This window comes from Lipophrys pholis (genome assembly GCF_963383615.2).
Source record: "Lipophrys pholis genome assembly, chromosome: 10".
NCBI classification, from domain to species: domain Eukaryota; kingdom Metazoa; phylum Chordata; class Actinopteri; order Blenniiformes; family Blenniidae; genus Lipophrys; species Lipophrys pholis.
The window spans coordinates 29,711,434-29,737,159 of NC_137640.1; the positions used below are offsets into that span (position 1 = coordinate 29,711,434).

Below are 25,726 nucleotides of genomic sequence, written 5' to 3' on the forward strand. Positions count from 1 at the left end.
AGGACCACAGGACCACAGGACCACAGATCGCAGAACGCAGACCACAGACCGCAGACCACAGACCACAGACCACAGGACCACAGGACCACAGGACCACAGATCGCAGAACGCAGACCACAGACCGCAGACCACAGACCACAGACCACAGGACCACAGGACCACAGACCACAGACCACAGACCACAGACCACAGGACCACAGGACCACAGATCGCAGAACGCAGACCACAGACCACAGACCGCAGACCACAGACCACAGACCACAGGACCACAGGACCACAGACCACAGACCACAGACCACAGACCACAGACCACAGACCACAGGACCACAGGACCATAGGACCACAGATCGCAGACCTCAGACCGCAGGACCGCAGACTGCAGACCACAGGGCCACAGACCGCAGACCGCAGACCGCAGACCGTAGGACCGCAGACCGTAGGACCGCAGACCGTAGGACCGCAGACTGCAGACTGCAGACCACAGACCACAGACCATAGACCACAGACCGTAGGACCACAGACTGCAGATCGCAGACTGCAGACCGTAGGACCCCAGACCACAGGTCGGGGGCACATGTGCAGTCGACCTCAGAGGGTCGGAGCGGACCCGAGCACAGCGGGGCGGATAACAATTTTGATGTCACGTGAACTCTGCGCACACGCAGATGCAGAATTCCGGAGGATCCTTCAGCTGAACAGCTGTGCTGCCTCACAGGTTGGCACACCGGAGGACACGAGCCGTCGACGGGTCCTGTTCCACCTTGGAGGTCGGAGCAGCAGCAGCCCCCAGAGCATCATGGTCGGCCTTCAGACCTCTGCATGCTCAGCTTCTTGTAGTTGGGCCACAAAGCAGCAGTGTGACGTCACGTCGGCCCTGAACCGTGAACGTCTGACAGAATCCCAGCACATAGAAAACCTCCTGATCAGCACATGAGCCTGGGAACATATTTCACAATGCTGCACACAGATTCTCTGTCATCCATCCTGTCATCAGATATGACATGTCCTCCCAGACATCAGGAGGACTGCTGGACACATGAAAGGTTAGAACACTTGATATTGTAGCTCAGTGCTTGTAACTATCATTGTGTGGCTTTTCTTAGTAATATAGTAGATTTGTCATGATCTGCCATACTGAGAGCACACAACACCTACATAATGCAACAGCAATAAGAAATGTTTATTTTGGACATTTCTCTGTATTTTGCAGATAAAAAAACATTTGGGAAGCATAGATCTAATCTACTGTGTTGGCAAAGTTGCACATTGTGTAACTATTTGTTCTTGATCAACAGTAACTAGAGTCACTGTGCAGGAAGGCTGCTCCACCAAAGATCTATTATTGAATTATCTGTGCATCCTGGTTTCTGCCATATTTGGCAAAATGATAATGAAAAACGTGATGTAGACATTACACCTTACACCTTCGTGATCTCTTCTCTAAAAATAAAGCTGCTGTTCCTCAGGTATTTTTCTGTGACACACATATTATCGTTCACACTGATTTTAAATTGTTTGATTTGATTTGGTGACTGTTTCTGTCTCTTTAAGTAACAGTATTTTTATATTTCTATTTTTTATACCTGATGATCCAGTGCAAATTACACTGTCACACAATTTTGTGTTGTTCAGAGATAAAAAGCTGGATTATTAAAGCTCAGCCTGATCTTGTGTCAGTTTCTGTGAAGAGGATGAAGGATACTGTCTTTTTACAACAATGAGCATTTGTATCCCTCTGTGCTGTTGATCTGTGGGAGAGGAAGTGATTCTGAGAAGCACCTGGAGTCTTTTCTTAGAAAACCAACAGGAGGTCTTAACATGTCCGAGCCCACCGAGGGCCTTGCTGAGTTTCCACGTCTGTCTCTTACAACAAATTACAGGAGACGACAAACAGCCCGCCACCCCTGGTCTTATTGTGACTCAAGTCACACTAAACAACCGGTGGTCCGGGCATCACAGACGTGCGTTGAAAGCAGCAACATGTGTCAAAGTCAGTGCTCAACTTTGATGAGTGTGCAAACTCTCTCCTGTTACTGCTTCCAGGCACAGTGAGACACAGTGAGTGCTGAACGTCAGCAAGAAGTGTATTCACTCCTGAAAATAACGTAAATCAGCTTGTGTAACCATAATATAATCTGGCATGTCAGGACCCAGACGGACTCATGGCCTGAATGTTCAAGGGTTTGGAAAACATAATCAAGGTACAAGATTTAATATCATACGTCTCTATATCCATAATGTGTCACTGAGCGGTGTGCATTACTCACCCACTGACAAAACCTTCTTAAATCAGCTGTTCTTCATCACCGGGAGTGGTTTATGTAATTTATCTCTTAATCTGACATGCAGCAGGCTTTCCTGGATTAACATGGCTGTGTGCAGGATGTGGCGAGGTAATGATGCACATGATTACTACAATTATGGATTATTAAAATTTGTGAATCAGCTGCACCCTTTGCAAAGCGGTAAGCATGAACACAACACATGCTCAACAAGGTTTGTTCAACATGACTGACATGTTGACACACAGTTCACTTCCTGGATTGTGTTTAGAGGCAGTGGTTGTTTTAACCTTAAACTCTATTAGCGTGAACAGCGGCAGCCCCAGTCGATATGTGGAATCTTTCAATATGGTTGGTGTTATTTAGATTCCCTGGCTATTGATTGATAGTAACTGTAATGTTAATACTCGGAAAACCAAGCAACACCAACCTCATGCTGCCTGATTGGGATCATGACACTGTAAAACTTTACATCAAACCCACTGTGAAAAGAAAGAACAGGCCATTGAGTCTGTAAACATGTTTTTCTAGTGAGTGAATTTATAAAACTACAAAACAAACTAATATATTATTTACCGCCTTTGACTGAAAATAGAAGCAGAAGGTTTTCTTTATTTTTTTTACACAAACTCACTTGTAATAATTTTCATGTAATGAACACTCTTACAGTAAAGTACTGTGAAAAGGATTGAGAGAGAAGGGGGCTTGAGAGCCCATCGAAGTGGTTTAACCTCCAAAACAATCATTAGTGGACACACGTAGAATATAAATACATACGAGGTGAATGTTTCCGCCTGGCAGCACAGGAGTTGGATCTAACCAGGAAACAGAAGTATGATTACATCAGGCCTGTGGAGGTTCAAGACTCCACAGAAGAATACCGAGTCTGTCTCTTGTGTTTCCTGGTTGGCTGCAGCTTCACAGTGGAGATTGTCTCAGACTCCCAGCAGCTTCAGGTTTTACCCTCCTGAGGGTCGAGCCAGGACACCGGGTCAGTACTGTAGAATTCACTCGTTTTAGACTTAAGACAGGCGTGTGAGATAGACAGAAGAAATTTAAACATCATTTTCTTCAGCTGGTCAAATGATTCCTCAAACCAGTAACGTACCAGTGGAGCAGTACAGCAAACTCCTCAATGGAAGAGGAAATGGCTTGACTGCTGTTGACACTGGAAACAAAGCTTAAGCTGGTTTAAACAATGGAACCAGACGTCGTCTTGCACATGCCAGTCCAAACCTCGGCATCAGTGTCAGCATGCAAATAAAGACAGGCACTTCTGCAGGTGAGCTGATAGTCATTTTATTGAACTGAAGAACCAATTTAAAGTGAGCGTGTCCGACTGTGTTTCGTCAAGTTAAAGCGTTGAAGCTCCTCACTAGTAAAGTGCACTTTCAGTTAACTATCAAACGGAGACTCTTCTCCATTTTTTCTTTTTAAAGCTCCACACCGGCTCAATCAGGCCCCGGCTGGTGCCGGAGTCGCTGCACCCGAGCCGTGATCGGCGGCTCCCCGTCACAGTCACTATACAGGACGCAGAGAGCAGCTCCTGACCGAGCGTCTCAGCGAGAGCGAGTGCATAAGTTAATGGAAGATCAGTGTGTTAAAAAGTTCTTTCTTCTCAGCCAGGTCTAAAATGCCTGTGACCACTCCTGCTACTTTCCATCCAAACTAAACAGTACTGTGGCCGACACTTGTCTGATTATGTTATGATTGTAAAACAGCACAGCATTTCTTCATTAATAGAGCGCATTTACACTGTAGGATCTTTGCTTTAAAAAAATAATTTGCTATTTCCAGAAGAGTTTTCCATATGTACAGATGCATCTTTACAAAGAAAATAACGTTTTGTTGAAGACTGTTGCAACTCTAGTACGGACTCCAGTTTGGCACGTTTTCCTCGTGACTTCGCCCAGAAACAAACTACGTGGAAGAGAGGGTGACTCTTCAGACACAGACAATAACCTACCAAAGCCTATCTACTTCTACCTGCAACAACGTGTTTGAAATGGTCATTTCCTTTTATGTGCAGCTTACAGGAATGTCATTCACATGAAAACAAAGTCATTGGATGTTGCACTATTCTACTAGGCAGGGCCAAAAACCTTTGGAAAGTACAGTACAAGGGATATTGTATTTAACATTAACATATGAATTTTAACTTTACGCTTTAAATATGACACAGTTTATATTATCAAAGACAAAAAAACAGGGAATTGGAAAAGAAAATACAAAGGCTGTGCAAAATAGGTTCCGTTAAAAAGTAAGAGACACAGACTAAAGTAACTCATGTGTTCATGAGGAAGGGGGAGTCGTACCAGGTCTAAAATCTGAACTTTCACCATATCAAACTAATTTAATTGAAGATGCAGCCCGACTGACTGGACCCAGTTTATTAGCTATTGATGAGATTGAGACGAGCGTCATCTCACCCACCAGTTGTGTTGACTTGATGAAGACGAGGATGGTTTTTGTGTCTCCAGCTGGAAGAGTTTGCCTCTTATTGCACAATTCTGTTTCAATGTTTTACTGTCAAATCAAAAGATTAACGAGTGGTTGATGGCGTCGTCGTTGCAGCACATCAATCTTCTAATATTTTACATAGAGAAACAAAATTGACCACAGAACTAGTTTGGGTGTTCTGTTACAGCACGTACCTGCTCGCAAAAGCACATTCCACATAAAACAGTAATAAATAGGTTTGATTCAATAAATAGGGGTTTAAATTCAATAAAAATATTATAAAGATTAAGCTGGTTCTATCTGATAGAGGAACTGAGGCATTGCTCTTTTTTAGTCACGTGAGAATGCAGCTCAGCCAGATAGTGTTTAAATCGCTGCAGCCTCGTTTACATTAGGGTTTTATTTTTCTTATTTCATAGCACTATATCAGTCCCCAGACGGGAAAGTCCTTCCCACATTGACCCATCGGTAGCAGCCACACCGGGCAGCGCTCAGGGGAGCCGAGAGTCTTGCTCTGGTAGAGCTTTTCCACCAGGTTCCACCAGGTTCTAGTTCAGGTCCAGTTCTTAAATGAGCACCACCAAAGAACTGGTTGTTTTGCCATTGACAAGGAGCAAAGTGAGCGCTACGTCACGGCGTCACTCCAAAACGTCGTACGTCACTGAACCTCGGATGCAGACCAAAGAGCCAGAAAACATAGAGTCCCCTTGTCGCTCTATTGTTGCTTTAGTCTGGAGCCCTAGAGCGGCCATTGAGAAAAAACCCCTAAAAAACAATGGGTGAATGAGGTCGGGTCTTAGTTTTCAACATTCTGAATTCTGAACGTTTCTGAATCAAAAGCTTCAACATGGAGGAATGGAGGTGTAGAATGATAGAACGCTGCTCTACAGCCGTTACCATGGTAACCTCCGTAAACGCTCTGATTAAAGTTCTCGTTCACATGAAGCCATTAAAAGACTCATTTTATGGCTAAAAACTCCAAGCTTTCATTTACAGTAGTTTGTAGTTTGTTTAGTAGTTCCTGAGGAACCAAAAGTCTGGCTTCATTATAGAGAAGTTTGTGGAGCATCTCATAGCGGAGCGCCCCCTGCTGCCTCATGAGGACCTCAGCCTGTGGCTGTGGTGGTGGAAAGACAAAGAACTGGTGCTAAGTCTGGCCCTGGCTCCGAACTAGAACCTGGTTCTTTCCGGTGGAAAAGCCCCGAGGCCCCGGTACATGCTTTTTGGAATGTGGGAGGAAACCGGAGCACCCAGAGGAAACCGACACACACACTGGGAGAACATGCAAACTCCACACAGTCAGGCCCCGGGCCATATTTGAACCCACGATCTTCTCGCCGAGCGGCGAGAGCGCCAACCACTGCAGACCTCCATATGAACCTGTCAGCCCATAAAGGCTGGCAGGTTTAGGTAGTTTGTGAGACCTCTCTTATTATTGTCCATCTATTGCTTGAAAACCATCAGAACTGCATGAAATCTGTGGATGTATGTTAGACAACTTCATTACCTTCTCATGAGTCCAGGAAGGACACCACAATGGAAGAGGGAGGGCAGTGGTAAAGGGGGTGAAAATATCACTCATGAAGGAGGTAAACTGGGTGACACGTCATGGAAGTCGACCTAATATACACAGAAATGATATACTGCTTGTACCATTTTGTGACAACTCTATGTGCACCAGACCCTTTCCTTCATCATGCGTCCTGGCAGAGAGCGCCCTCTCCAGGCTCCCCCCAGCAGCGACACCGAGCGCCACATGATGCCTTTTCATTTCTGTCGTGCTATAGAGCATTTTTGTTTTTGTTTTTTAAAGTGCAGTCCAGATGCAGGTGGCAAAACGACAAATCAAATTGCACCCGTACACACAGATAGAGAACGACAGACAGGAAGATGAAGCGCAGGGAAAACCCACAGGATGAAGCAGGGTCGGTGAATTGGCACATAGGTCAGACAGCTCTGACTCCATGGAGGGGGTTAGAGATTGCAGGAGTCAAGGTCTGCTGAGTAAAACATCATTTAAAAGAAGAGGCAAAAAATAAGAGGTTTCTTCTTCTACAGTCGTCTTCTGCGTCACTGATCCGGCTTCCCCATCACTCCCTGGACTGGTAGAACAGGATGTATCCCGACTCAGAGTTCTTGGAGATGTCAGAGGTAAGGCCGTAAAACTCCTCAATGGCCTGGGCGTCAATTTTCTGTACAACGGAAGTGACACGGTGTTTACTGACAATGTGAACAGCAGCACACACAAACATATGAGTCAAAGAGCATCAAGCAAACAATGAGAGGCTGAGAGAGTCAGAGTGACGCACCTCCACAATGTCATCATCAAACAGCAGCCAGAAGCCATGACTCTTCACTATGGTGATGTAATGACCTCTATTTGGTCCACTGAGGAAACAAGATACAAACAGAGGCTTCATCGTACGCATGCTGCAGTCGTTCAGCTCCTACAATGCTGCTCTGTCCAAGCTTTGACATGGGTCCCACATTCAGACAGAAGACTGCTCCACCACATGCAATGGTATGAAAACACCAGCATTACTAAATTATACACGACTTGAATTAAAGTAACAGAACAATTAATCAATGTCAGGTAATTTTAATGAAATATTTCTACCTAACTTTGGCTCTGATAGTTATGCTGCAGGTGTTTTACTGTGAGCTCAACATCGCAGGTACATTTCATCAAAAACTCCTGCAAGTTTAATGATGGGGATTTTCATCTTGCTGTACCTCATTAGAAAACCCAGAATGTGTACTTTCTGAAAATCAAGTCAGATTTGATGTTTCTCAAATTGTTTTTGTATCACAAACAAAATGTCAGTGAAAACGTGCAAAAATCCCTGCTTTTGGGAGAGTAAATATTTTTTGCACATTAATATTTAATTGAAAATCACTTTATTTTGGCATAATGGGTGTTGGTCCAGTTGACCACATGTCTTAGTAAACAGTTTATTATGTTTTCGCCTCCCTGACACCCAGAAAATAAAAACAATGTTCACTCTTTGGGTTGAAGGTGGAGTAGAAAAATAGACACTGAAAATTTGGTTCACCACATATCAAATCATTTCAATGTACAATAAAACCTCCTATGTAAAAGATGCGTCATACATCTTTATAATTGCAGTTTTATGGTGGATATAAAACACAATCCATCAATTCTAACATTTTAAAATTGTGTAGGCAGTTAAGGCATGAACAAAGTGGGGCAGGGCATTCCTCGCAGTGTGAAAAAAAAAGGGTTGTTGTAAAAAAACTTATGTACTTACTTTATTACTTTAAATATTACTTTGATATACCGATTATTATTGGCTACAGCAAAGTAACCTTGATTAAGCCATATTTCAAGAGATTCACGCCAGCATTTTTTGCCCGGTGACAGACATGTGGACGTGTAGATGTATTTTATTAGAATCAGCTTGTGGCCAGGCGACTGGAAGGCCACGGGTTTATTTGGTCTGGGAGCTGATTGAACTGAAACGACTGATTCCAGTCAGTTTTCGCCGATCAGCCTGGGCCCAGTGTGGGCCAGCTGAGGTTACACTTGTTTGGCTTTATCCTCTTTGAAAGACAAAACATTATGAAAGATATACCATGAAGATGCAATCCAAGTGTCTTGGTGAAACTTTGAAAGTTTACAACTGAGCTAACATCGGTAAAATGTGCACACGCAGATTAAGATTTGTGGTTCATCTGAAGTCGTCTCATTCAAATGCCCGTATCTCATACGTGATCCCCGACTTTGCATTTTTGACTTCAGATTCAGAATCCCGATGATCTTTAGCATTATGCATGTATGTATTTGGAAAAGCGCTTGGCGCTGTCGCCTTACAGTGAGAAGGTTGTGGGTTCAAGTACGGCCTGGGTTGTCCTTCAGGTGCTCCGGCTTCCTCCCACAGTCCAAAAACATGCATGTCAGGTTAACTGGTGGTGCTTAGGAGAACGCCGTTTCACCCGTAGTGGTACGACCCGTAGTGGTACGACCCGTACTGGTACGACCCGTACTGGTACGACCCGTACTGGTACGACCTGTACTGGTACGACCCGCGGTCCATATCCTAGTTTTATGGTCCAGATCAGTAGTTTAATAGTTGAGACTCTCCCTGATATCATCCGATGAGTCATCAGTCCATACGGATGTCAGGTTCTCTCCAGTTTCTTCAGGTTTATAGTGTTTTGTTCTCTGCACACGTCTTTGTAGTTTCATTACAGAATCAAGCAACAGCGCCCTCCAGTGGCCCGGCAGACTAACTACATCATTGTCTCTGTGTCCGCTGCTGCAGTGTAAACACACTACTTTTTTTTGCGGATCAGGTGTTGTCACGTGAAACGTCGTGTAAACGGGGCTTTAGAAACCCAAAAGGTTGTTTTTAAAAAAATGGAAATTATGACAAAGCAAGAACTTAAATGTCTGAATCCTGAGCTTTTAACTCAAATGAGCTGAATACACATTATAGTATAAAGTATTTGAGTATCTGAGGAATAAATAGCTGCACCTTCACTGCATCCTTCAGTTTTGTCAAGCAGAACAGAGTGAGGGGGCTTGATTTAATAGACTGTTTCCTAGACAGATGATCGCCAGGTAAAACCTGTTTCTTTTGGCCAAATCTTTTTAGCAGGTCGGAGATCAGCAAATGCAAAGTCGGATCAGCGAGTCACAAGAGGCTTCCCGGAATTAGCTTTGTATTTTATCCCCACACCTCACACTATATTTCCACATCCCGGGCAGGAGGAAATATGAGCACACCACGGGACACACTTATTTTGACTTGGTAATCAGCGTACTGTACCTCCCACAGTGAACCACCACGGCCACGAGATCATACATGCGGTCCAGGTTGACTGCATCCCCAGATGTGTTGAAGAGACGCAGCTCCAGAGGGAAAACCACCCGGTAGGACAGCTTGGTGTAACGGTGCAGCTGCTCCATGTACTTGAACCTCTTGAGGTGGAGTGCCAGGATCATGGGAAGCTTCTTCACACGCATCCTGAGGAGAAGACAGCATCAATAGGAGGGGCATGTTCGTGTACAATGACACATCGCAGTGGTATTAAACTCTTCCCACGCTTCACTGACCGCTTTTGTGCTTCCTGCTTGCTGCAGCAGGTCTCACAGTAGTATTTATATTCACTGCACAGAGTCTCTGTATTACTGAAGTCCCTGGACAAAAGAGCATCACAACACAGGGCTCAATTACTCAATGTTGCATAAACCAAAGGGAATATGTCAGGTTCTTTGGCTGAGAATAATCATATTATAAAGCAACACTACCTGAGACAGTGTGTTATTGATGTGTTCTGCTCAACATCCACAGAAAGATCCAGAAAATCTTCATCCTTGCTGCTCACCTGCAGACAAATGAGACAAACTCATGCAACTCAACTGTCTTTTTCCTAAACTGACTCAGTGAGGACAAACCTACACCGACACACATGCCCGTCTTTGAAATGCTTATTTTACCGACGAGCTTTTGTCTCTGCGCAGTGCGGAGCTGTGGTGTTTGCAGAGGTTGTTCTGGGCAACCCATCCCACACCTCTCCCTCAACACTATGAGGACAAAGCCTCCAGCGAGCCCTGACGCAAAGAAGGTGGTCAGAGACTGCCGAGACTTTATTCTTTTTCTTCTCTCTCTCTCTCTCTTGTGTGTGTGCACATCTCTCCGAATCTCTGAAAAGGGCTAATCCCTTTTGCAGACTCATTCAGGAGAGGACCCTTGTTCAAGGTGACTCGAGGACAGACAGGTCTGCTGAAGACATCACAACACAAATTACATCCGGACAAACTCCAAACTCAACAGATAAAGTGATAAAGTGGGGCCGCGAACCGTTTCACAGTTCAGGCATCGTGTCTCATTGGTCAGAGTTCCCTGGAAGATGTCGTGGACCCATGTGGGTTCTGTCTTGTTCTCCGTCTCGGTCTCCGTGACGATAGCGGTTCCGTTGTTCTTGAGGCGTCCATTCTGCTTCTCCTGCTTCTTCTCCTCTTGCAGTATGTCGGCCACTGTATTCAGCAGATAGTTGAGGAACTCGTGTGCATCCTGTTGCATGTAGTTATCAAACAGATCTGGAGGGGAAGGTGACACCGAGTGTAAGTGAAGGAAGAAGACTCCAAGAAGACAAATGATCTGATTTTCAAGTTTGCAAACAACACCACACTGACATATGTCACTATTTAAATCTGTCAAACATTTTAAACATAACTGACGGAGGAACATCTGGATCAAACATGCTTTTCTGAGAAAAGATTAACATCTGTCTAATAGGACTATAAGAAAGCAGCTCCTAAGCTTCGCATCAGAAATACAGTTGTGCTCATAAGTTTACATATCCTGGGAGAATTTATGATTTCTTGGCTATTCTTCAGAGAATATGAATGATAACACAAAAACCTTTCTTCCGCTCATGGTTGATGGTTGGGTGAAGCTATTTATTGGCAAACAACTGTGTTTACTCTTTTTAAATCAAAATGACAAAAGAAAGTACCCAAATGACCCTGATCAAAAGTTTACATCCCCCAGTGACTTTGACCTGATAACACACAAAGAGGTTTGAATGGCTAATCAAGGTTCCCATCCTGACCTTTGACCTGTTTGTTTGTAGTTAGTGTGTGTGTATAAAAGGTCAGTGAGTTTCTGGGCTTCTGACAGACCATTGCATCTTTCATCCAGTGCTGCACAGACGGTTCTGGATTCTGAGTCATGGGGAAAGCAAAAGAATTGTCAAAGGATCTGCGAGAAAAAGGTAATGGAACTGCATAAAATAGGACAGGGATATAAACAGATATCCAAGGAATTGAGAATGCCAATCAGCAGTGTTCAAACGCTGATGAAGAAGTAGAAAAGTAGTTGAAACCAAACCATGGTCAGGTAGACCAGCAAAGATTTCAGCCACGACTGCCAGGAAAGTTGTTCGAGATGCAAAGAAAAATCTACAAATAACTTCAGCTGAAATACAGGACTCTCTGGAACATCGTGGTGTGGCTGTTTCAAGATGCACAATAAGGAGGCAGTTGAAGAACAATGTGCTGCATGGTCGAGTCGCCAGAAGAAAGCCTCTTCCTTGCAAATGTCACAAAGTATCCCGCTTCCATTACGCCAAACAGCACAGAGACAAGCCTCAGAACTTCTGGAACAAAGTCATTTGGAGTGATGAGACCAAAACTGAACTTTTTGGCCACAACCATAAACATTACATTTGGAGAGACGTCAACACGGCCTCTGATGGAAGGAACACCATTCCTACTGTGAAACATGGAGGTGCACACTGATGTTTGGGGGATGTGAGCTACAGAGGCACAGGGAACTTGTCCAAAATTGATGGCAAGATGAATGCAGCATGTTCTCAGAAAATACTGGAGGAAAATTTGCACTCATCAGCCCAGAAGCTGCACATGGGACGTTTCTGGACATTCCAACATGACAATGATCCAAAACACGAGGCCAAGTCGACCTGTCATTGGCTACAGCAGAACCAAGGGAAGGTTCTGGAGTGGCCCTCTGTCTCCTGACCTCAGTATCATTGAGTCACTCTGGGGAGATCTCAACCATGCAGTTCATGCAAGACAGTCCAAGAACTTCCAGGAACTGGAGGCTTTTTACCAGAAGAATGGGCAGCTTCACCATCTGAGAAACTAAAGAACCTTATCCACAACGACCACTAAAGACTTGAAGCTGTCATTGATGATAAAGGGGGCAATACATGGTATTAACAACTGGGGTATGTAAACTTTTGATCAGGGTCATTTGGATGCTTTCTTTTGTTATTTTGATTTAAAAAGAGTAAACACAGTTGTTTGCCAATAAATAGCTTCACCCAACCATTAACCATGAGTGGAAGAAAGGTTGTTGTGTTATCATTCATATTCTCTGAAGAACGGCCAAGAAATCATAAATTCTCCCAGGTATGTAAACTTATGAGCACAACTGTACATGCAGGTAGAACCTTATTCAGGATTTTCTGTCACATACAGGTACTTCTCAAAAAATTAGCATCTTGTGATAAAGTTCATTATTTTCCATAATGTAATGATAAAAATTTGACTTTCATATATTTTAGATTCATTACACACAACTGAAGTAGTTCAAGCCTTTTATTGATTTAATATAGATGATTTTGGCAAAAAAGTAAAGAAAAACCAAAAATCCCCATCTCAAAAGACTAGCATATTTCATCTGACCAATAAAAGAAAAGTGTTTTTAATACAAAAAAAAGTCAACCTTCAAATAATTATGTTCAGTTATGCATTCAATACTTGGTCGGGAATCCTTTTGCAGAAATGACTGCTTCAATGCGGCGTGGCATGGAGTCAATCAGCCGGTGGCACTGCTCAGGTGTTCTGGAGGCCCAGGATGCTTTGATAGCGGCCTTAAGATCATCCACAGTGTTGGTCTGGTGTCTCTCAACTTCCTCTTCACAATATCCCACATATTCTCAATGGGGTTCAGGTCAGGAGAGTTGGCGGGCCAATCGAGCACAGTAATACCATGGTCAGTAAACCATTTGCCAGTGGTTTTGGCACTGTGAGCAGGTGCCAGGTCATGCTGAAATAGGAAATCTTCATCTCCATAAAGCTTTTCAGCAGATGGAAGCATGAAGTGCTCCAGAATCTCCTGATAGCTAGCTGCATTGACCCTGCCCTTGATAAAACAAAGTGGACCAACACCAGCAGCTGACATGGCACCCCAGACCATCACTGACTGTGGGTACTTGACACTGGACTTCAGGCATCTTGGCATGTCCTTCTCCCCAGTCTTCCTCCAGACTCTGGAACCTTTATTTCCGAATGACATGCAAAATTTGCTTTCATCCGAAAAAAGTACTTTGGACCACTGAGCAACAGTCCAGTGCTGCTTCTCTGTAGCCCAGGTCAGGCGCTTCTGCCGCTGTTTCTTGTTCAAAAGTGGCTTGACCTGGGGAATGCGGCTCCTGTAGCCCATTTCCTGCACACGCCTGTGCACGGTGGCTCTGGATGTTTCCACTCCAGACTCAGTCCACTGCTTCCGCAGGTCCCCCAAGGTCTGGAATCGGTCCTTCTCCCCAGTCTTCCTCAGGGTCCGGTCACCTCTACTGGTTGTGCAGCGTTTTCTGCCACACTTTTCTCTTCCCACAGACTTCCCACTGAGGTGCCTTGATACAGCACTCTGGGAACAGCCTATTCGCTCAGAAATGTCTTTTTGTGTCTTACCCTCTTGCTTGAGGGTGTCAATGATGGCCTTCTGGACAGCAGTCAGTTCGGCAGTCTTACCCATGATTGCGGTTTTGAGTAATGAAACAGCTGGGAGGTTTTAAAAGCCTCAGGAATCTTTTGCAGGTGTTTAGAGTTAATTCGTTGATTCAAGGGTGGGTGTGGTGCTCCAGATGATTAGGTTAATATCTCATTTAGAGTACCTTTTCATGATATGCTCATTTGTTGAGATGGGGATTTTTGGTTTTTCTTTACTTTTTTGCCAAAATCATCTATATTAAATCAATAAAAGGCTTGAACTACTTCAGTTGTGTGTAATGAATCTAAAATATATGAAAGTCAAATTTTTATCATTACATTATGGAAAATAATGAACTTTATCACAATATGCTAATTTTTTGAGAAGTACCTGTACACACACATCAAAATGTTGACAGACACATTGATGTCTTGGTTATTGTCATTACCTCACTGTGAGGGACTGAGGGTTTTAGATTCAAGCATTTCGATGTAGATATTGCATGTTGTACTTGGGTGAAGTTTTCTCTTGAGTACTCTGCTGTGTGTGTGCGTGTGCGTGTGTGTGTGTGTGTGTGTGTGTGTGTGTGTGTGTGTGTGTGTGTGTGTGTGTGTCCTTTGTTGTCCTGGCTCCCCCAGAATGAGTATATGAGATGGACTGATTGAGCGATAATTGATTCATATTCAATATTATAGTATTTGCCACATGCTGCAATACTGACTTTCAGGACTGTGTTCACTTTGACTTGAGGTTCCTGGCTATGAGTCTCATCTCAGTTTTGAATTGTTTTAAAATAAATTTGCAATACAGACAAAATGTGCTTGTTGTTTTCCAAGGAGACGCAATAAACACTCATATGAGTATAAACTACTACCTTCCAGTTGTGCACGTTTGGACATCTATTTAAAAACAAGGAATCCTGACATCATCGCTTGCTGAGATATAAGAACACCAACATCAGATTGCTGCATATTTTGGTTCTCACTTGTTTACCTGTAATAAGTGATGTATATCAGTTTAGAATATTAAATCATGTCCTTCTCTATAAAGGACGGTCTGTCAATACTACTGTACATGGAAGCAGTAGATAAGCTGACAAAAAAGAAACCTTTGGACAGTGTCCATTACGTCTCTAATAGTGTGAACAGAGGAAACAACAACACAAGGCCTGGTTCTGAGAGTGGTGCGCGTGGTTACGGTCATGGCTACAATCCCTCTGGACGAGCAGTTGTCAGAAAGTTCAGAACCCTGGTCCTCATTGAATTATGCTATCCAGGAAAACTCTCAAAACCAACGATGTAAATATCACATGCCAATTTTAAAAATACAAACAGACAAACAACAAACAAACAAAAAGAAAAAGAGTAGAATTAATCTCAGCCTATATTCCTATGTTCGATGCATGTTCTACCTTACACCAGCTAAATGGAAGATGTTGCAGATTCATATCTGTAAAAAGCTCAGTGTCAAAACTGATGTTGAAAACAACATTTGTGTGTTTTCCCCCTCAGACCGGCCGGGTCCAGCTGTGGTGCGGACCAACTCTGACACAGCTGTTGGACTTAATTGAACGTACACAACTCAGTGCTTCAAAAAAATGTGGAATTTCCATTTTGCCCACATTCCTGTCCGGCTCATCTGGTCTGAGCAGAAGATATAGTAAAGTTTTCTGATGAGTTTTGAATCTGGACATGAAACTACGAGCACAGGAGGGATTTGTGAAGTTGTGACGCAGTACCACACAGCTGGGTCTTTTGGGTCCATCAAACCAACTAGAAACTCAGAATGCTGGTCTGTTTTAAAAATTCTCCTTCAGATATGCAAGTACACACCTTCCTGTATATTTATGACTATTCTGCTAGTGAGACAGCGACTGTTAGAAGTCCTGCAAGTATTCATCATAAGTCAGTCATCAGTTCTTCTTCATCACAGTCAACTTTCATTACTCAGTCAGAACAAGTAAGATCAGCAGCACTTAGAACAATAAAAACATTAATAATAGACACGAACGCAGGCATATAGTACAAATATCACACTATTACTAGCGTTTAGACAGCCAAGAAAATAAAATCAATTCAGGACTTAATAACATGCCTTATTATGTCTCCTCAATTAACTCCTTTCCGTGGCTAACCTCACCTACACATACTAAAAGCAGTGGCCGGGTCACTGTCGAGGGATTCCAGTTTCACACTTTCATTCACCAGTTTTCCGCCACTAAAGGTGCATTTAGCAATAAATGTTTCCATTATTTTCAGGAAGCCAGATTCTATGCAGTTCTCTCGATACTCTTTTTGCTTTACGACCAATTTATCTTCTCCCTTTATCCTGACGTGCCTCCACTTCCACTCCGGCTGCTTACACTTTGAATGTTAATGCTTAAAGTTAGTAGTTTCGTGACATAAATGAATTAAATGCAGATGACTTATTTAGAAAACACAAAGAAATGTTGTACCTGTTTTAAATCATGCTTTTATCAACAATATGTTTGATTGTGTTTAAAAGGAAATGTATTCGATTTAGACTGCTGTCTCATTGTTGAGACTCCAGCTGTGTGTGTGTGTGTGTGTGTGTGTGTGTGTGTGTGTGTGTGTGTGTGTGCATCTTTTTCATTTGAGAAAAAAACAAACAAAAAATCAAAAACAGACATGAACCACAAGATTATGTTAGTGGATGACAAGCTGACAGGCACAGGAGTTATAATCATCAACTTTAATATTGTTGAATAACTGGGCCTCAAACAAGGCAGCATCAGTATTTCTGCTTTGAGATACAGCGTGTAATCCACTGATTGTTTATATAAATAAATACAGTCCGCACATTTAATATAAACCATCAGAGACTGTCCTGCTTTCAGAGATCTGTATGTGAAAGGTGAAAACTGAGAAGAGGAGGAATTGGAAAGGAGAGGCAAGAGAGCAAGAACAGGTCCAGCGATGAGGCAGCTGGCCAGAGCCTGGTCTCAACAGAGATGGCATTGTTCGCTCACATAAAGGGCTTCCTCAATATGGACCGCGGAGAACAGTCGGCCTTTCTGTCAGCTCTACTGTGAATGACCTTACCACCAACATGCACCTGCCCTTCACCTCCAGTCAGACTGCATTAAAGCTCCGCTCCTACACGAAACCACAAGTCGCTGCGGTCCGATCATTTCTGCACATGCACGTGAAACAATTTGGTGAAAACTGGAACGCTTCAGTCGGGTTTGGACTGCGTAACAGACTGAACTAAGGCAAGACATTTTGCATGTTTTTCCAAAATTAAATGAAAATAAAAGGAGGTAAATGCTGTTACCGTTCTCTTTTCGTAGTCGGGAGATGAACTTTTTGGGCGGGATGACGCCCACTTTCTTCTTCTGCGTGGCGATGGAGTGGAAGAGGTCAGCCAGGCACGTGAGGAGGTTCTCCTTCTTCTTCTGCTGGGCTTTGTAGGCCAGCACGTTCTCCCGGAAAGGTCGGCAGAAGTACAGAGCCTGGAGCACTGAGTTACAGTAGCATGTGTTTCCAAACTGAGAGAAGGAAGCAAAACAAAGACACATTTCTAAACAGTCATTTAGATCAACTTTGGCAATTTAGTGAAAAAAACAACAAAAAAAGCCTCTGCTAGTACAGTAACTGCCTATGAAACCTATAAACTTTGTCAACTGTTTACATCCAAGAGGCCCACAGAGGTGTTGTGAAAGCCTATCTTTTCTGTAAATACCAGGTGAAGGAAACAGAACGTCCCTCGACTGGCCACGAGACTCAAAAACAAGACTGATACCTTAAAATGGTATACCTTAAAAAACATGAGTCAGTGGCTTTGTTCTGAAAGACGACACCAGTGTTGTTGCTGTATGAGAGGATTAGGTGATACTCACATTGACCAACCCAAAGTAGTGTTCATTGATTGGGAATTGCTCCGGGCCGATGTCTTTCTCCAGAGCAGAGGCATTGGTGCCCTGAGAGAACAAAACAAAAAGACATTCTGCCATCATTTTCACAGTCGCCTCACAAAGATATGTTCTCACCGGTGGCTTTAAAGAGCGAGAAGAGAGTGTAGATCAGTGAAGACATAGACTTGTATAAGTAAACAGGTAAGAAACATCTCTGCATTATCATAATATACATACTATTGGCTGAATTAGGTTCATTTTGTCATCTTAAACGTGTGTTATAGTTTCTTTTACACTCAGAAAGTAGAGCAGGGTGTTTTCACCTTGCTTCCTCAGAGCGTCATCTGACATGTGATGACATATACTAACGTTGCACTAAAGGGCATTTAATTTACAGTTTTAATATATATTCTTTATTTTTGTGCTGTTGTTTAGCTGAAGAACTGCACAGTCATCAGAAATCATATTTGTCAAACTCAATTAAACACTTGATAATATCATGAGGTGTAAAGATTCACTCCCAAATCATCCTATTTTTCACTATTTTGTGTGAGAGGGAATTCGATACACCTTCAAATCAGATAACAAAAACAACTCACTATATGGGTTTTAATTGCCATTAGGGATGGGTACCGAATTCGGTATTTTTATAGGTACCGACCAAACTCCGTCAGTACTACAGAGTACTGATTCACATCAAATTAAACGGTACCATGTTTCGGTATCTAAACGCATCCTTGTGCAGCATACTGAGCACTCGAGAGGCTCCGTTTTTCAAAACGCGATGCGGATTACGCTCACTAACTAGTGGTGACGTGAAGTGGGAGGCCGGCGGCGGGAATACTTCTAATCTGAGGAAGCGCCTGGTTCAGCACGAGATGTTTCTCCAGGCTGAAGAGATTCTCATTTGTTTTAAACTGATTTGCCCCCAATGTGACGTGTAGATTTAGCTTCTTAACAGTAATGTATTTCCTTTTCTCCTTGCTGATGCATCTATATCTTTTCTTGTTCTTCTTTGTTAAAATGTTGTATTTTTCTTTTAATGTAATAGCTTGTTCTCATTGGTGATGGTTTTCACTTGTACCTGTACCTGTAACTGTAACTGTACCTGTACCTGTAACTGTACCTGTACCTGTACCTGACTCACTTCACTCCAAACTTTACTCCAGGTATTTGTTTATTCCTCCTGTAGTTGGCACATTGCTTCTATCTGCACCCCTAAACTGAGCACCTGTCGACTCTGAACTCTGAAATAGTTTCTATTCTCCTCTTATAAGTTTTTAATTGAATATCAGATGCTTATTTGTTATCTGGATGCCATCTATAGCGAGACCAAGACCGTAGAATGTCACAGTCGTAATAATAAATTGCTGATGGAGCAAACATGATTGTCAATACTTAAATCACCGCAAAGAATATTTTATTCTTCAATGAAAAGCATGAATGATGTGCAGTTATCCAAACAAGTGTCAACATTTTGGAAATAAAAAATCAGATCGATCATAGGTCCATAGAATTAGTCCCACCTGTGTGGATTCTGCAGATATAATCCCTCAGCATCTTGGAAAGAAAATTTGTTCAAATTCCTCCTCTCTGCCCCATTTGAACGCATCAAGGATGAGTCAGAGAATGACAAACCAATCAGAGGCCGCCTTTCAAAACGTGTATACCACATGGTATCAATTGACCAATCATGTTGCTGGCTGCTGGGCGTAATACAAACCGGAAGTCAGTCGCCAGTTGTTTACTAGAGCCGATAATTATTCGCTATATTTTGGTGTAAAAACATGAATTCAAGCTAAATCAGACGGTGACAAGTAGTGATTGGCCATTATACACATAATTTAGAGGCTTTGAGCAACACATCTGTTATTTTTTTTCGTCTTATCCGAAAATTGACCATCAAAATGACGGCTGGACGGCTCGCTGCCTAAAACCATGACTTGGAGCCGGTTCTGATTTGAGCATTATTAAGAAAAAACACTGTAGAAATTTGTGAAACAACTGCGGCGTTACCATACAAACAGCTGGACGTTGTTTTGATATATCTGGTAAAGTTTAGATATTGGGAAATAAATATGCAAATGTTTTTATTATTAAACAAATTACCGTTTTTTATCACATAAACACAAACAAAAGTACAGAAAATTGGTACCGTTGAGTACCGGTATCAATACCGGGTATCGGTACCGTATCAGTTCCAAAGTGAAAGGTACCCATCCCTAATTGACATGCTCAATACCTTGCATTGAGATTAATCTTAGTAGTGTGATTTTTTGGTGTTGCTGACACAACATGGACTGGACCAATAACAAATTACAATACTGCCACTTGGCATACGAAAATGTAAGTACTGATATTGTTCTTATTATTCTGACTTGCTCTAAACAATTTTGCTGTTGGAAGCTTGAGGAAGACAAAAGTAAAAAGTTACATCTCATGATTGTCAAAGCATACAAATGTATGTGTGCACTGGGGTTGTTTGGTATACCGGTACTGTATTGTTATCGCGGTACTGACGCCTTTAAAATGATACTATACTGGGCCCAGCCTGTACCGGTATCTTTTTTATGTTGCTGCGGAGCGTCACTGTGTTGTAATTTGCACCGAGGAGAGTCGTCAGTGTCTCTGTGGGGGAAGCGTTGACGGGCTGCTCCTTTCTGACTTTCATTCACTTAGAGCTTGTAGACGTGGGAGCGTGGCGAATGACCGGGGATCCCTCTAGGAGAGCCATGGTTGTCGGAGGGTGCGCGCGAGATATTGACGGCTCTTTACGCGATCGTGTGTGTGTGGTTGTGGTGGTGGTGGGGAGACGGGGTGCGCGTGCACTCCCGAGCTCCGACCTAAGATCCGCAACTGAATAGCGCTTCAAACTCGACCTTATTTACCAACAACATTCCTGGACACAACTTCAAAATAAAAGTCAAAACAACGTATTTTAAAAACAATCTTCTCCCAACCGAGCTTGTACTTTGAAAAGAATACCGGATGCGCATGCGTAAATGACACGGCGTTTGTGTCCATGTGAGAGTGAGCATGTGTAACCGACTCAAACGACTCGTGGAAACGCCGTAAAAAGAAATCGAGTGCATCACTAACGGAGCAGCAAAGAGCAAGAGTCTGGCGAAAGAGAGGAATAAAAGAGAGAGAGGGAGAAGGGAAACAATGGCTGCTGCTACATCCACAAGGCCGCAACTGTGTTCTCTCTTTATTTGGGAAAGTATCAAAAGTATCGAAATACATGGTGGTATCGGTATCGTGACAACACTAGTGTGCACATGACGATCCTGAACCGAATCCATTACAGGATTGTCTAAACAAAACCAAGTGACATTGTTTTCTAATAAATCCATAATCAAGTTATTTCTAATACGTGGCTGATTTAAAGTCGTCCGAGAGCAGCAACAGGCATGTAAAGTTTATAAAGTTTATAAGAGATGGCCGAAGTGAGAGATCTCACTTGAACACTGATCAGTGACCGTTTCACACAAAGCTGAGGTCTCACTTTACACAAGAATGTACAAAAATGCACACACGCCACAGAGCTCTGTCAAAGTAGAAAGCGGATATGGTCCAAACGAGTAGAACCATATCAAAAGTCAGGAGTATTTAGCGTCTTAGTGCACCAGCAGAGCACTTATCTCTTGTCAAGCCATTTTGCTTGTCAGAGCTCAAAGCATTTCCACATAAACCACAGCTTTGTTGAACGAACATGGGAGACCATTTAGGTTGAGGGAGGCTTTGACTTTTAATAGCTGTCATTTCTGTCTGTCAAAGCAGGTGGTGAATGCTCCTTTGTCCGTTTTACTGCTTCCAGTCTGAGAAAAACGCAAAAATTCAAGTCACCCACTGTACAGATACGGATACTCTGCTGTGAATACGGTAAAGAGTACAATAAGTGGACCTGGAAGTTCGTCCAAATCTACAGAAAACATTAACAAGAAAAGGGCTGGATCATAAATTCAACCCCTCCTGACATTGGATGCCACATGTCGCATTTTAAAGTGGCTCATGGACTGAAAAGCAAAGAAAGCAGAATGAGTCAAAACACTATGAGGGTCGGAGACTGGAGAGGAATGAGGAAGTGACGTAGCAGGAGGAACTCGTTCTCTCGGTCTGCAGGGAACGCTGCGTTTTCATATCGTGTTGGTGCTTTTTTTGAGGGGATTTTCAACACAGAATGATCTAATACATAGACATACAGTAGTAGATCATTGTCTAGATGGCGTAGACTAGAGGCTCTCTACACATTTAGTTAACCATCTACTAGCATATGTCTACGCTGTCGGCTCGTTGGAGTAGACTTCACTACACAGGACAGATTGACGGAGTTAATTTATTAAAAGTCCCTCGTTAGTCCTCCGACGGGACATTTCTTCACCAAATGGACGTCTTAAGCAGCCACACAGTGCGGTGCTCTGGGGAGGTGATGGAGGCCAGGGGTGTAACTCAGGAGGAGGTGATGGAGGCCGGGGGTGTAGCTCAGGAGGAGGTGACGGAGGCCGGGGGTGTAACTCAGGAGGAGGTGATGGAGGCCGGGGGTGTAACTCAGGAGGAGGTGACGGAGGCCAGGGGTGTAGCTCAGGAGGAGGTGATGGAGGCCGGGGGTGTAACTAAGGAGGAGGTGACGGAGGCCGGGGGTGTAGCTCAGGAGGAGGTGACGGAGGCCGGGGGTGTAACTCAGGAGGAGGTGACGGAGGCCAGGGGTGTAGCTCAGGAGGAGGTGATGGAGGCCGGGGGTGTAACTAAGGAGGAGGTGATGGAGGCCAGGGGTGTAACTAAGGAGGAGGTGATGGAGGCCAGGGGTGTAACTCAGGAGGAGGTGATGGAGGCCAGGGGTGTAACTAAGGAGGAGGTGACGGAGGCCGGGGGTGTAGCTCAGGGAGTCACGGTGCAGGTTGTTTTGACTATCAGAGTAAACCGGAGTACCGGAGGAGAACAAGAACACACGGAGAGAACATGAAAACTCCTCACGATCGTTGTTGGCGTCTCGTCTTCTTCTTGTCTGAATCTGAATCTGTTGCTCGGTTGATCGTCAATTTTCCCCCAAATCTGTTCGGTTTGACCTCCAACGCTCCCGCGAACACTCTCTCATACTCTTCTTTAAAAAAGTCTTCATCTACCGCTGAACAGTGTGAAATGTCAGAAAATAGTTCTGTTTCTTCACTTTCCTGTGCGTCTGCCGGCAGCTGGAGCCTCTAACTCCTCCTACGTCACAGGAAGATGGAGGAGGTTGAGAAAGCTCCATGGGCGGAGATCAAGAATCAGGACTTCATTTCACTCGTTTTTAGTAGTTTATTACTTGCGGATGGTGGCAGTTTGAAAATAACGTTTTATAATAAAAATACTTTTATTTGTATTGCTTTTTTTCAAATCTGTGTTGGTGTGATACGCTCTTTAATTCTTCATAAGAAGAAGAAAGGTGGAAAAAGGTTCAATTCATATCAGTCAATGAATGCATTGCTGCACTCGGCCAGGAAAACAAGGAAGAGCCCCGTGAAGGTAAAGTGTTTCTATTGGCTGCAGTGCTGTTCATTGCTGCCGTTATGATTCTGATATTTGCTGCTGCTGCTTCTGTGTTACTGTTTATTGTTGAATTTGTTTTTGCTCATCTACTTGATTTGCTTTATAAAACCAGGCTGGTCTGTGCTGCTGCAGATATGTTTAGGAAGTGAAGCAGTTTGTTCACTTTGTTGTTTTGGACAGTTTTTCCTTGACCACCATCAAAAGTCAGGAGTGTTTAGTGTCTTTGTGCAGCAGCAAAGCACCTTTCTCCTGACAAGTCGTTTCACCAGCAGGTATGAAATGATTTAGGCCCCGTGTACACCGCAACGAACACGAGTGTATCCGCAAACCTTTCTTCACTTTTGGGGGGTCCGTTTACACGGTACCAGTGTTCTGATCCACTGTATCCACAAAGTTTTTAATCCGGCTCCCAAAGTGGAAAGATTCTTTTATGGTCACTGTTCCCTCCTGCAGAGACTGATGGAGGCTACAGAGCCTGTTACTGCTCATCTCCTCCTCCCTCCTGCTCTCCAGTTGTAAACAAACATGGCCGACCTGCAGTGGTACGACCCGCAGTGGTACGACCCGTAGTGGTACGACCCGCAGTGGTACGACCCGTAGTGGTACGACCCGCGGTCCGTATTCTAGTTTTATGGTCCAGATCAGTAGTTTAATAGTTGAGACTCTCCCTGATATCATCCGGTTCCTCATCAGTCCATACGGATGTCAGGTTCTCTCCATTTTCTTCAGGTTTATAGTGTTTTGTTCTCTGCACACATCTGTGTAGTTTCAATACAAAATCAAGCAACAGCGCCCTCACATGGCGTGGCATACTAACTACATCGTTGTCTGTGTGTCCGCTGCTGCAGTGTAAACACACTCCTTTATTTAGCGGATTAGGTGTCACGTGAAACGTTGTCGTGTAAACGGGGCTTAGGATTCATGTTTGTGAATTATTCACAATTTGTCACACTTCCCTAGAAGTTAAAAATACTGTTATTTTGAATGATCAGGTCATGAAGGTAAAGTGAATCAACACAATTGATTGCAGTTTAGTCTTTAGTGATAAGCACAGGCGATATCAACATTGCACATGTTGATATCATAAAAACCATAGATTGCAATGACTCCCCCGTGATGCACATTAAAAGGTAGATGTAGTTTTACTGTCCTGCAGGGAAACACAGCAGTATAGTGTGTGCAGCATCTCTGCAGGCTTATGCCATTAGTGCGGTCTAAATAAAGCCGAGGCCGCTGGCTTTAGAGAGCAGAGCCGTTTAAGTCTGTTCTTACACACTCTTCAATGTCTGTGAACATAAACAGAGATTAGTGCCGCCGGGATGTGACCAGTCCTCTGCAGCAGCACCACGTTACGCAACCACAACAGGCTGTCACGAGCTGCGTGCCTTCACCTGCCACTCAACACCCACAGACACACTGATGCACATTGTGGTTGCAACATGTCAAATGTCACTGGTTTCTGTCCAGGCCTGGGGGGTTAGGGGGGGGGGGGCTGCACCGTACAGGCTGCCCGGGTGCAGGTGGCACGCGACACACTGGGATCAACACGACGACACACAGGACAGAGACTCACCATATTACAGATGGAGGCGATGTTTCTGACAGTCATTTAGTTCACAGTGTCCCCCTCACCGCCATCTTCGTAAAAAAAAAAAAAAAAAACAGAAACCAGGAGCGGCGACGCGGAGGAATGAAGTTGATTCGTGGCTGGAGGCCAGACTGCAGGCGGAGAGACGGAGCACCATGCAGCCGGCACGGAGCAGAGGCCCGGACCGCGCTCACCCTCACCACGGTGTCATCCTGGCGCACACCGGAGCAGGCACAGCTGGAGGCACAGCTGGAGACCGACACCGAGCTCCGAGTGGACGGACCAAGTTCAGCCAGCAGGTTGACAACAACGACCCGGAGAGGAAGCTGGAGCCCCGCCCACCGCGCCATACAGAGAGATCTGATTGGTCCGTGCGTTGTCACATTTGATTGACACAGTGAGCGAGCCACTCACAGAGCTGCACGGGGAAGTTCACCTCAGTTGCAGCCAACCGCGAGGAGATATTTACAGCAATGGCTGCAGGGAGTTGTAGTTCATATCCAAAGAGCGTTTAAAGAGATGCTGTAACGTTTATGTAAAACTACCGGGTCTTACAGGGAAAAGGGTTTCTGCAGTGAATCAAGACAAGTACAGAAACATAGAACTCCAATTAAACTAGTCTTAAATCACTGCAAACATTCGTAACAGTTACATTGTTCATGATAACATTCAGGGAGCAGTGGTCATCACTCTCGCCTCACAGCAAGAAGGTCAAGGGTTCAAATTGAGATATAAATCACTGTCTGGAGTTTGCATGTTCTCCCTGTCAGTGTGTGGTTTTTCTTCCAGATGC

General features: G+C 43.9%; 1 protein-coding gene across 2 annotated transcripts; it reads right to left on the reverse strand.

The window, feature by feature from the left end:
- Positions 1-3,564: 3,564 nt before the first annotated feature.
- Positions 3,565-25,249, reverse strand: usp46 (ubiquitin specific peptidase 46). Of its 2 annotated transcripts, XM_080473039.1 has the most exons (9): positions 24,919-25,249; positions 17,805-17,885; positions 17,240-17,453; positions 10,568-10,806; positions 10,015-10,091; positions 9,820-9,903; positions 9,533-9,730; positions 7,052-7,130; positions 3,565-6,934 (listed from the first exon to the last, which is right to left on the reverse strand). In XM_080473039.1, exons 1-9 carry the CDS (start codon positions 24,952-24,954, stop codon positions 6,833-6,835), a joined length of 1,110 nt encoding a protein of 369 aa, XP_080329165.1. In that variant the 5' UTR covers positions 24,955-25,249; the 3' UTR covers positions 3,565-6,832. The 2 variants fall into 2 exon arrangements, with proteins under 2 accessions (XP_080329165.1, XP_080329164.1); XM_080473038.1 differs by lacking the exon at positions 7,052-7,130 and having other exon boundaries at positions 3,573-6,934.
- Between the last annotated feature and the right edge of the window lie 477 nt (positions 25,250-25,726).

Bases quoted from the DNA above. Each gene is read 5' to 3' on its own strand.
- usp46 (XM_080473038.1), bottom strand. From the start codon at position 24,954: ATGACTGTCAGAAACATCGCCTCCATCTGTAATATG. The intron at 17,886-24,918 runs GTGAGTCTCTGT...TTGTTCTCTCAG, and splicing joins TCGCCTCCATCTGTAATATG to GGCACCAATGCCTCTGCTCT. The intron at 10,092-10,567 runs GTTCGCGGCCCC...ATTTGTCTGCAG, and splicing joins GATGCCTGAACTGTGAAACG to GTGAGCAGCAAGGATGAAGA.